Consider the following 12,377-nt stretch of genomic DNA (forward strand, 5'->3'; position numbering starts at 1 on the left):
TCATGACAAGGTGGCAGGGATGGTTGCAGCCATTTTAGTCAGGCATCAACCTTGTAAAATTGGACAGACAAGTTCTGCTTTTTTGTCTCCAGAAGGATTCAGTTTTGGAGAATTAGTTTTTTGCTCCTATCACCTCGAACTTGGGAGCAGAATGACAGCAGATGCTGAGGATGGCTAATGTAAGTGATGTTTGCCTGTTCTATTCCCAGGAGCTTTGCCAAGAGAGCATGTGGACAGAAAGGGAAGGCTGGTATTAGACAAGGTGCCTAGCAGGTACAAGGCCCTGAGTTCAGCCCCAAGCATGGAAAAAGAAGTGGAAGGGACATCTGCTGTGACCAGTCCTGGTGGCCTGCTTGACACAAGAAATTTGACTCCTGGCCCACCTAGTGACAGGCCCCTCCCAGAGTTCCTGGCTGAGTTAGTACCCAGCTCAGGTTGCTCAGTTTGTGGCCCAGAGCAGAGCAAACGCTTAGGGAGCAAGCTGTGCCAAGCCCCAGTGTGTCTGTGGAGTACAGGATGACATAGAGACAGTTTCCACCCTGTGTGGTGAAGTCTCAGTGTGCTCCTGTGTGTTCTGTTCTTCCCTCACAGTACACTCGGCTTTTATGTGTGAACCACGGAAAGTGTTTCTGTTAACAGGACTTAGCTCAACATGTTTGTCTTTCTGTTTGTTTTTCTCTCATAAACATGAGAGCAGTAAAACTGTGGGAGAGAGAGCCCTGCTAGTGTGCCAGCTCACTTCTTCCTGCACTTACTGTATTCCAGTCACTTAACTACAGCTGTAGGTTTGCTTTGCGTTTGAAAAACACAATTGTCTTTTATCCTGAATTTCTTTTCTTGGTTTTTTGTTTGTTTGTTTGTTGTTTTTGTTTTTAAAGATAGGGCTTCTCTGTATAATAGCCTTGGCTGTCCTGAAATTTGCTTTGTAGACCAGGCTGACCTCGAACTCAGAGATCCTGCTGCCTCTGCTTCCCAAGTGCTGGGACTAAAGGCATGCACCACCATTCCTGGCTCTGAATTTCTTTATTATCTCTTTCTCAGATTTTTAAAATACGTTTTTTAAACATTTTATTTATTTATTTTGAGAATTTGATCATTAAATACTGTGTTTGCATCATTCCCACACACACCCATTCATGACCTTTTTATAATTATTGTTACATGTATACTGGGCTTTAGTTTTGTGGGCGTTTTTGAGATACTATCTCACTGTAGCTCTGGCTGGCCTGATATTCAAGGTGGTTTTCTGCCTTAGCCTCTTAGTGTTGAGATTACAGGCATGTGCCACCATACCTAGCTAAAAGTATACATTATTTGCCTTGTAGCAGACATACCTAGAACATGTCATCCCTATTTCCATGGTTGCTCAGAATGAAAGCTAAATTCCTTACTATATGAATCAACGCATCCTTTCCTTGAGCAGACTTCTGGGCATTCATTCCTTAACAGGCTTTGTCCTAAGCATCTGTGATGGGCAGCTGAACAACATCGCGTTCCACATAGCCTACATTTTAGTTGAGCAGATCCACATAGCGTATTAGGTGAGGAAAGTATAGTTTACTTCAAAATATATTGTGTCGTTAGGGATGGAACCCAGGGCCTTGCGGGTGTAAGGGAGATGCAGTGTCATTGAACTACAGCCACGGCCCGTAGCCAGGGTACACTTTAAAGGTGGCTTCAGGGAAGAACATTGAAATAATACTTGATCAGAGACCTAAACAAAGTGACAGGAGAAAGAATGGTCCTCTGGTAGAGGAGGAAACAGCCTAAGAGGAAGAAAATGTGTGTCTCATTGGAACAATGAGATGAGCAGTAGGATGAGGTCAGAGGTGGCCATCAGCCAAATTTTTTGGGCCCAGTAGGAGACAGGCAGGACTTTGGGTTTCCTTTTAGGCGTGATGGGAACCCATGAAGAGTCTTGAGCAGGGAACATGATGAAGAGGAAAAGTGGTATCATGTTGCTTCTCCATACTTTATACCACTGGATCTTCCCTTGCAGATTGTCTACGCAGAAAGACCTCTTACCGACAACCACAGATCCCTGGCTTCTTACGGCTTGAAAGATGGAGATGTTGTAATTTTGCGACAGAAGGAGAATGCAGACCCTCGCCCTCCAGTGCAGTTCTCAAGTAAGACCAATCAATACTCATCACCTTGTAATACAAATGTCAGACTAACGGGGTGTAGACTGCCTGCCTACTGCATAACCTTGGGCAGGTCATTGGATTTCTAAATCAGTCTCCTCTGTAGTAAGGTAGGTGTCATAATTGACCTAGCTTTACCTCATCAAGAGATGATGTCATCAGAGTTATGTAGCTAGTAAGTAAAAAGTGATTGAAATGGTACTTTTTCTGTTATTCCAAACTTGGCAGATTTAAGTGGTTGGAGCACCAGGTTGGGGTCCCTAGACCTGACACTGCTATTAGTCTTGATGCACCATTTAGAATGGGGAATTTTCTTCCCTTTGTAAAGATCTCTTTTTTAAATGATATATTTTGCTGAGCGGTGGTGGCGCACGCCTTTAATCCCAGCACTCGGGAGGCAGAGCCAGGTGGATCTCTGTGAGTTCGAGACCAGCTTGGGCTACAGAGTGAGTTCCAGGAAAGGCGCCAAAGCTACACAGAGAAACCTTGTTTCTGGGGGGGAGAACCCCCCCCAAAAAAGCTTTAAAAAGTTTAAAATGTTATATTTTTATATGTATGGCTATTTTGCCTCCATATGTGTCCTGTGTGCATGCAGTTGCTGTGAAGGCCAGAAGAGGGTGTCAGATCTTCTAGAACTGGAGTTTATTATTTTTAATTATGTGTGGAGGTTTTTACACATGAGTGCAGGTGCCCACAGACATCAGCAGTATCAGAGCCTTCTAGAACTGGAATTAAAGGTGGTTATGAGCTACCTTACATGTGTGCTGGTAGCCATCAGAAATCACTCTTGGGGTTGGAGATTTAGCTCAGTGGTAGAGCGCTTGCCTAGCAAGTGCAAGGCCCTGGGTTCGGTCCTCAGCTCTGGAAAAACAAAACAAAAACAAAAATCACTCTTAACCACTGAGCTATCGCTCCAGACCCATGGCTTTTTGTTTTGTTTTAAAGACAGGGATTCAAATCCAGAGTGGTCATGGAACTTTCTGTATGACCCAAGCTGGCTTCCAGACTCCTGAAGACTGGAATTACAGGCATGCACCCACACATCCAGCCAGGCTCCGTGTTCATAGTCTGGAGCCTGCATTTAGGTTTAGGAGGTTTCTGTGTCTGTAAAATATGCAGGACTGTGTGGGAGTGGACACATATGTGCTTGATGCTGAGAGAGCCCATAGCTTCCTTTAGCTACTCAAAGGGGCTCATGACTCAGAGTTTCCAAGCCCTGATGTGGAACTACATGATGAAATGTGCCTTTTTTCCCCTCCCTGCTGCCTGCCATATTTTGGTGAAATTTTCAGATAGTATTTATAGCCTCTAGGTCTCCTGCTTTGAAAGTTTATGGTACTAGGTTGACAAGTGTGTTAGGTGACAGCAGACTGCAGAATGGAGCACAGTGCTTCATTCAGACTTGGAGACCATCTTCGGGCACCCACTTGATCAGTTCTGGATTTTCATCCGTCCCTTGGGCTTCTGCTTTAGGAAGAATAGCAGTTTGAGTTTGCCAGTCAATAAAAACCACATCTTCCCTCAGGTACTTTGTGAGGTGGTTGGTACTAGAGAGTCCCTGTATTAGCTTTGTTTTTGTTTGTGTGTTTTATTGTTTTCTTTGATGTTTCTATATGGACAACATAGCCAATAGATTGCTGTGAGGGGAGGGGTATATGTGGAGATCTGGTTTAATGAAGTAAACAAATTTTTCAGAATTCTGAAGTCAGTGGACTGGCACGATGGAATGTCAGGTGGAGATAAGGTTCTCCAGCTGCAGAGGTGGCCCCACCCATGGGTGTTTGGTGGTTGGTAGGGACAGCAGCTCCCCAGGGAGCCTGCCATTCATTCACCTTTCCATTGCTTAAATGTTTTGTCCTGTATGACCCTTCTCAACACACACACTGGCTGACAACTGGCCTCTGTTTTAAGACAGTGACTTACTTGAGTGTAAGCTTTCTCTTTTTGTAGTTGAAGCACAAAGGGCTTTATCGAGATAAAATCCACACACCACACAATTCACCCGTTTCAAGGATAACATTCAGTGGCTGTGGATGATGAGTCACAGTTGTGTAGTTATAGTCTCTATTTAGTTCACTGAGCATGGGAACCCTAAGTCACTCTCCGTTCTCCCTTACCCTCTGAGAGGTTGCTTTTTCTCTTTGTTTACTGTTCCGGGCATTTCATGGCAGTGGAGTCATACATTGTGAGGGCTCATGTGTGAAGACTGAAGTTCTAGAAAAATCCAGAACCTGAGATGAAAAACTCCTGCTCTTCAGTTCTTCAGTCCTGTAAAACAGTTGTGTCCTTTAATTGTAACACACACCTTTAATCCCAGCACTCGGGAGGCAGAGCCAGGAGGATCTCTGTGAGTTCGAGGCCAGCCTGGTCTACAGAGTGAGATCCAGGACAGGCACCAAAACTACAGAGAAACTCTGTCTTGAAAAAAACCCCAAAACAAACAAACAAACAAACAATTATGCCCACTTCCTTTTCAGGACCATGTGTGTCTGGGATGCACAGGTGAAACTAAAAACTCAAAGAGGTATGAAGAACCTCCTTAGACTTCCTCATTCAGTGCTTAGTTGTGCAGAATTTGACATGAAGTGTTTATGCTGTGCACTCGTTACATGCAGTTTTTTACCCCAAGTGCCTGGACTTTTCAACAGAGCAGCATATCAGGGGCTAGATAGATGGCCCAGTGGTTAAGAGCATTGGCTGTTCTTCCAGAGAACCTGGGTTCAATCACAGCTCCCACATGGCAGCTCACAATTGTCTGTGATTCCAGTTCTAGGGGATCTAGAATATGTAGATGCACCACATGTGTGCCTACACAATGGATTTCAGAGGAGGATATCAGAGCTCCTGGAAGTGGAATTAAGCATAGTTGTGAGCTACTACATTATTGCTGGGAATAGAATCCAGGTCCTTTATAGGAGCAAGTGCTTTTAACTACCGAGACATCTCTCCAGCCCTAGGGTATCTTTTTTTGTTTGTTTGTTTTTCGAGGCAGGGTTTCTCTGTGTAGCTTTGCGCCTGTCCTGGAACTCACTTGGTAGCCCAAGCTGGCCTCGAACTCACAGAGATCTGCCTGCCTCTGCCTCCCGAGTGCTGGGATTAAAGGCGTGCGCCACTTCCGCCCGGCAGGTATCTCTTAATAACCATATGTAGGGCCAGTAAGATGGCTCAGGGTAAAAGCCATCTTACTGGCATCACCCTGTACAAGCCTGGCAACTCTAGTTTGAGTCCCACAGCTCACATTAAGGTGACAGAAGAGAACTGATTGGGTGTGGCAATTTGAATAAAAATGGCCCCCATAGGCTGGTTTTTGAATGCTTAGCCAGGGAGTGGAACTATTTGGAGGGATTAGAAGGATTAGGAGTTGTGACCTTTTGGAGAAAGTGTGTCACTGGGGATGGAGTTTGGGGTTTCAAAAAGCCCTTGCCAAGCCCAGAGTCTCTCTCTCTGCCTATGGATCAGGATGGAGCTCTCAGCTGCTGCTCCAACATACCACCATGCTCCCTGCCATGATGGTGATAGACTAAACCTCTCACACTATAAGCAAGTCTCCAATTAAATGTTTTCTTTTGTAAAAATTGGCATGGTCATAGTGTCTCTTCACAGCAATAGAACAGTGACTAAGACAATGGGTGTGCACTGGGATACATGCTCACACATAGACCATACACTCTACACAGTAACAGTAAATAAAATCTTTAATTAATTTTTATTTATTTATTCATTTTGGAGACAATGTTTCTTTATATGGCCCTGGCTATCCTAGAATTCACTGTGTAGACCAGGCTGGCCTCAGACTCACAAAGGTAAGCCTACCTCTGCTTCCTGAGTGCTGGGATTAAAAGCCTATACCAATATGCAATTATCAATAAAATTGTTTTAGAAGAGCCATATCTAGAATCAGGCAATTGCAGTTATTGAGACAAGGTATAATTTGTTTGTTGTTGTTTGTTTTTTGTTTTTTTGTTTTTTTTTTTTTTTGGTTTTTCGAGACAGGGTTTCACTGTGTAGCTTTGCGCCTTTCCTGGGACTCACTTGGTAGCCCAGGCTGGCCTCGAACTCACAGAGATCCGCCTGGCTCTGCCTCCCGAGTGCTGGGATTAAAGGCGTGCGCCACCACCGCCCGGCGTTTTTTGTTTTTTTTGAGACAGGGTTTCTCTGTGTAGCTTTGTGCCTTTCCTGGAGCTCGCTCTGTAGACCAGGCTGGCCTCGAACTCAAAAAGATCTGCGTGGCTCTGCCTCCCGAGTGCTAGGATTAAAGGCGTGTGCCACCACCGCCCAGCTGTTCGTTTGATTTTTTTTTTTTTTTTTAAAGAGTTATTTATTTATTATGTATACAGTGCTGTGTCTACGTGGCCAGAAGAGGGCACCAGATCTCATTACAGATGGTTGGGAGCCACCATGTGGTTGCTGGGAATTGAACTCAGAACCTCTGGAAGAACAGCCAGTGCTCTTAACCTCTGAGCCATCTCTCCAGCCATGTTTGTTTGATTTTTAAGTTTAACTTCTTTATTGACTCTTTGGAAGTTTCACATCATGCACTCCAATTCTGTTCACCTTCTGGTCCCCCCCATATCTTCCCTTCATCCCTGCCATACCTTCCCACATAAGGAAACAAAATCAAAGTACACAAGCAAGCGAACAAAAACAAAACAAACACCATAGCAAACTACAACAGAAAAATCTTTGTTTCTTCTTCTTTCCTGCTTCTCTAACGCCTCTTCATTCGTCCTGGCGGCCCTGGAGGCGTCAGTGTGCCTTGTGTATAGTATACCTCTTCGTCCTTCAGTTTTACTGAGATGTTTATTGTGATGAGGTGGCTCAAGGCCTCTGATTTCTGGTACACCATCATCACATCAACCCCTCTGGGATATCCTGTGACTGCCATGAGTCTTGGAGATCGTTCAGATATTGTTCCACAGGACCAGTCCCTTCATCCGCTCCAGCAGGTCCTAGATGGGGTAGATGCTAGAGTGGGCTAACCCAAGACTCTGCTGTGGGCTTAGTTGGTAGCTATGCTTGTCATTCTGGGCCCTGGGGCCCCTGACCTCAGGCGGGGGGTGGAGGCAGCTCCCCTACACGCGTGTCCTCAGGGTGGGTTCACCTTGGCCTATGGTGGGGGCGTGGGGACCATCTCTTCAGTGAGCAGGGGCTAGTTCTTGCTGTAGTGTCCAGGGAGAGTCAAGGCTAGCTTTCCCAGGGCCAGTGAAGGCTGTGGCTGGCTTCAGCATGGCCCCCTGATTTCATCTCACATGAGGGTGACAGGCCACAGACATCCACACAGACCCCAGCTGTGACTGAACCACAGACCCAGGCATGGTCCTCAGCAGCAGCTTGGGACAGGTTGACACCCTGACTCTGGGTAGAGGGCCTGGCTGCTCAGGTGGAAATGGTTGTGGCCCTAACCTTGGACCTCCATGTGCCATTTGGTGGTGCTGCAGGACCTGGACTTCTGCACAGACCCCAGTCAGAGTAGAACCATGGACCCAATATGGTCCTTGATGTTGGGTCTGGATGTCACCACTACCCCAGTTGCAGTATGGCCCTGAAACACCAACATAGGCCTCGATCTCAAGTCTGCATTGTTTGTTTGTTTGAGACCGAGTCTCATATATCCCCAAGGTGGCCAGAAATTTACTGTGTCTCGACTTGCCTTGAACTTCTAATCCTTTTGCCTCGCCTCCCGAGAACCAGGATTATAGGTTCACACTACCACACATGGTTTATGTGGTCCTGGGGTGCACACTGCCACACACGGTTTATGTGGTCCTGGGGTACACACTGCCACACAGTTTATGTGGTCCTGGGGCGCACACTGCCACACACGGTTTATGTGGTCCTGGGGCATAGACCCAGGGCTTTGGCTGGGCAGCTGGTCTGTCAACTGAACCACATCTCAACCCTTGGATTTAGTTTCCTAAAAACATAAATAAGGGGCCAGAGATGGCTCAGTGGTTAAAGGTGGTTGCTGTCAAGCCTGACCGTTTGAGTTTGACCCAGAGGCTCACTGGTGTGAGGAAAGAACCCTGAGAAGTTGTCCTCTGACTTCACATCCCCTTCCCTCTCCCATACAAATTTAACGAATGTAATTTAGCTTTTTTTTCTTTTTCTTATTTTGGAGACAGTATCTTAACTATATAGCCTTGGCTAGCTTGGAACTAAGTATGTAGACCAGGCTGGCCTGGAACTCAAGTACTGGGATTAAAGACATACACCACTACATCCAGCTAAAATTTTTAAATAAAACCTTTATTTGTTCTGGAACATTTTATAGATTCCAAATTTGGAGTCATTACCATTGCCTGATACTGAATTCCTTCATCCTTCCTCCCTCCTTCCCTCCCTCCCTTCCTCCCTTTCTTTAGGTTTTTCAAGACAGGGTTTCTCTGTGTAGCACTGACTACCCTGGAACTCACTCTGTAGCCCAGGCTGACCTCAAATTCACAGAGCTCCTCCTGCTTCTGCCTCCCGAGTGCTGGGATTAAAGGTGTGCGCCACCACTGTCCAGCTCTTTTTTAGTTTAAGGTTTAAAAAAAAAAAAATGTGTGTGTGAATGTTTTGCCTGCATGTACATATGTCCTGCATGTGTGTGCCTGACCTCATGGAGATCAGAAGAGGATGTGGGATGCTCCTAGAACCCGAGTGGCAGGTCGTCTGCAAGAGCAGCCAGTGTCTTAACCTCTGGGGGCTCTGCAGTGAGCCCCTCCTCTCGTATTCTTTCCTGTTAAATTACTCTTGGAGCACCGTCGTGGAGGAAGAGCAAGGGAGACAGCAGCACTTGCTGCTGTCCTGTGACTAATGGCTGTTGCGGTGTTTCCTTCAGCACTTGTTGTTATGCCGTCCATCATTTGAGTAAACTTGATTGATCTCAACAGACTTACCCCGGATTGACTTCAGCAGCATAGCTGTGCCTGGCACGTCAAACCCCCAACAGCGCCAGCTGCCCAGAGCACAGGCTCAGCACTCATCTCCTGGGGAAACAGCATCATCTCCTCAAGGCTTAGACAACCCAGCCCTGCTCCGAGACATGCTGCTGGCCAACCCGCACGAGCTGTCCTTGCTGAAGGAGCGTAACCCACCCCTGGCAGAAGCTCTGCTCAGTGGAGATCTCGGTAAGCTCACTTGTGAGTCAGTAGTTGTGCCAGAACAAATGTGCAAGACCCAGGCAGTTGTTCTAGTTCCTCGGCTGCTGGCTGCTGTGACTGTTGAACAGGCCACTTGTTGACGAGAGGTGAACTAATGTCATCTCAAAGACTGGTCAATAGTGTTTGTGTTTAATTGAAATCATCTTGATCTTCAGGGCGGTCTCTTCATCCACCTGGGCCTCTGCCTCCAGAGTGCTATGATTAAAGACTTGTGCTACTACACCAAGCTTCTTTTTAAAAAAATGTAATTTTGGCCAGGTGCACACCTTTAATCTCAGCACTTGGGAGGCAGAGGCAGGTGAATCTCTGTGAGTTCAAGGCCAGCCTGACAGAGCTAGTTCCAGGACAGCTTAGTTACAGGACTACACCTCACACACAGACACACACACAGACACACACAGACACACACACACACACACACACACACACACACACACACACACACACACACACACCCCTGTCTTGGGAAAAACAATTTTTTTAAAAAATTCTGTGTGTGTGTCTGCATGTGTGGCCACAGCTGACATGCAGAGGTCAAAGACAACCTTGGCTGTCGGTGCTCGTCTCCCACCTTGTTTTGAGAGCAGGCTCCCTGCTGTTTATCACTGTACTGTGTGCAACAGGCTGGCTGGTCTGTGAGCTTCTGGGGCGTCTTTCGCCATAGAGACACTGGCACCCAATGTGTTCGACTGCACCAGCTTTTCCATGGGTTCTGGGGTCTAAACTCAGGCTTCATCTTGTATAGTAGAAGTCACAGCACACAGCACAGCCATAGTAGAGGACAGCTCTCAGGGCCTGGTTCTCTCCTGCCCTCTTCGGGGAGCCAGAGATTGCATTCAGATAATTAGACTAGTTCACAAGCCCCTCAACAAGCCCCACACCAGGCTTGGTTTTCATCTTTTTAAAGTGAGGTTGCATGTGTAGACCAGGGGAAAACCTCGTTTATCATCCTCAATGTCATCCTCCTGTGCGGAAGGGTCTCTCCTTGACTTTTCAGCAGGTAGGTGAGGCTGGCAGGCCACAGGAATCCAAGTGTGCATCATCATTTCCAGCAGTTGATGTGGACTCTGCATTTCAAACTGAGGCCCTCATGCTTGCAAGTTAAACACATTACCCACTGAAGCCATCTCTCCCCTTGAAAGTTCATTGTGTTCCTTCTGTTCAGTTTCCTCTTGAATAGGCTAGCACTGTTCTCATAATTACTGATTTGTTTTGCCTGTTTTCAAACTTTATGTATTTGGAATTGTAGAGTACACTCTTTGGTGCTGAGGTTTATTTATTTTCTTGTCTTTGGTTTTTCAAGATAGGGTTTCTCTGTGTAGCCCTGGCTGTCCTAGAACTTGCTCTGCAGACCAAGGTGGCCTCAAACTTACAGAGATCAGCCTGTCTCTGCCTCCCAAGTGCTGGGATTAAAGGTGTACATCACCACTGCTAGACTGAAATAAAAACATTTAAAATAATGGATTAAAAATAAAAAAGTGGCCGGATGGTGGTGCTGCATGTCTTTAATCCCAGCCCTGGGGAGGCAGAGGCAGGCAGATCTCTGAGTTTGAGGATAGCCAGGGCTACACAGAGAAACCCTTGTCTTGTGAAAACCAAAAGAAGGGAAGAAATGTAGAACTGAATAGACCCCTCTCATTTTTGTAGAGAAATTCTCTAGGGTCCTGGTAGAGCAGCAGCAGGACCGAGCTCGGAGAGAACAAGAAAGGATTCGTCTGTTTTCTGCTGACCCCTTTGATCTTGAAGCTCAGGCAAAGATAGAAGAAGATATAAGGTAAGATCCATCTACCTAATGAGCAAGCTCACAGCATCCAGGTCGTCAGACATTAGCTAGACAGACGGCTGCTTCTCTGTCTCCAGGTTGAGATAATAACCTCAGTCTTCTTTGGTAACTCTCTCCTTCATTGTCCTCACATTCTGATCTGATTTGGAAAATACTTAATGATATCTGCTCTCAAATTTTGTGAGCACTTCCTGATTAGCAGACAGAGCAGCATTGTTAAAGCTGGGTAGGTGACCCCAGGACGACTGAGGAGAAACCCCGTCTGCCGAGATCAGTAGACTGGCTCTGAAGGTTGATTTCAGTCCTGATTAAGTCAGGTCTTGAAGGCGATTGGATTAGAGAGCTCCGCACAGGTGGGACCTCTAGTCCTCTGTCTTCTTTCTGCTGAGCCTTTGCTGACTCGGCTGGTGGATAAGCTCTCTGCCTGACACATTGCCACCTCTGAGTCTGTTGCAGTGGTTCTCTGCTGGGGCTGTATTAAAGCATGCTGTAAGCTTTTAAAACTGCAGATGCGTAAGCCTTCTCTAGCCTGATGAGTCGGGATCTTTCAGAGTGCAACCCAAGCAAGTACAGAGATGCTAATGGCAGTGCCGGCCATATCACTAGTCTCTAGCAAGATGCTGTTTGAATAAAATGGCCATCTGCTCCCCAAACCCAATTCAGTTTTTGTTGCTAATTATGAAAATCCTCCTGTAACTAAGAGGAACAAATCTAACGGTACTCCTGTTACAGTGAGTAGGGTGGGAGCTGTAGTTACCTGATTGGCTTGCTTTATTACACTCCTAGGCTCTCTCCGCCCTTTTGCCTACACTGGGGACCTCATGAATTCATACCTGTTAGACTAGTCCTTCACTGCCAGGCTGATTCTGGACACTCTGACTGTACTCGAAATTGAAGAAGGACAAGTCATATTCCAGGACTAATTGAAAGCCCTAAGCTATTTGCTCATGTGCTGTTGCTTAAGTGTTCTCACTAATCGAATCAGATATTGGTGTTTTTTCCCCTCTCAGCACAGTTAGGCAAGTTTCTGCCACTGAGTCATATCCTCAGCTCTGCTTTTACTTTTTATTTTGAGACATGATCTCACTAAGCTGGCAAGCTGTCCTTGAACTTAATGTCCTGCCTCAGCTTCCCTACTAGCTGGGTCTGCAGACCTGCGCAGCCATGCTTTAATCAGATATTAGTATCTATGGACATAGCTTAACTAGCTCAGTCGGCCCAGAGAAATAAAGCCCTTGTGTTCTTACTGGGTCACATTGCAGCCGTAAGAGAGTCTGATATTGATTATAAGCATAAACAAACCCTGGA

At 46.2% G+C, this 12,377-nt stretch overlaps 1 protein-coding gene across 2 annotated transcripts in view; it reads left to right on the forward strand.

Moving 5' to 3' along the window:
• The window catches only part of Ddi2 (DNA damage inducible 1 homolog 2), a 48,289-nt gene that overhangs the window by 7,507 nt on the left and 28,405 nt on the right, over positions 1–12,377 (forward strand). For both annotated transcript variants that reach the window (XM_052715626.1, XM_052715628.1), the window contains exons 2-4: positions 2,000–2,129; positions 9,017–9,253; positions 10,934–11,060. In XM_052715626.1, the coding sequence (XP_052571586.1) occupies positions 2,000–2,129; positions 9,017–9,253; positions 10,934–11,060 (494 nt within the window). The remainder of the gene's footprint in view (positions 1–1,999; positions 2,130–9,016; positions 9,254–10,933; positions 11,061–12,377) is intronic.

Source organism: Peromyscus californicus, unplaced genomic scaffold (genome assembly GCF_007827085.1).
Source record: "Peromyscus californicus insignis strain IS unplaced genomic scaffold, ASM782708v3 Scaffold_5__1_contigs__length_169319896, whole genome shotgun sequence".
Taxonomy (NCBI): domain Eukaryota; kingdom Metazoa; phylum Chordata; class Mammalia; order Rodentia; family Cricetidae; genus Peromyscus; species Peromyscus californicus.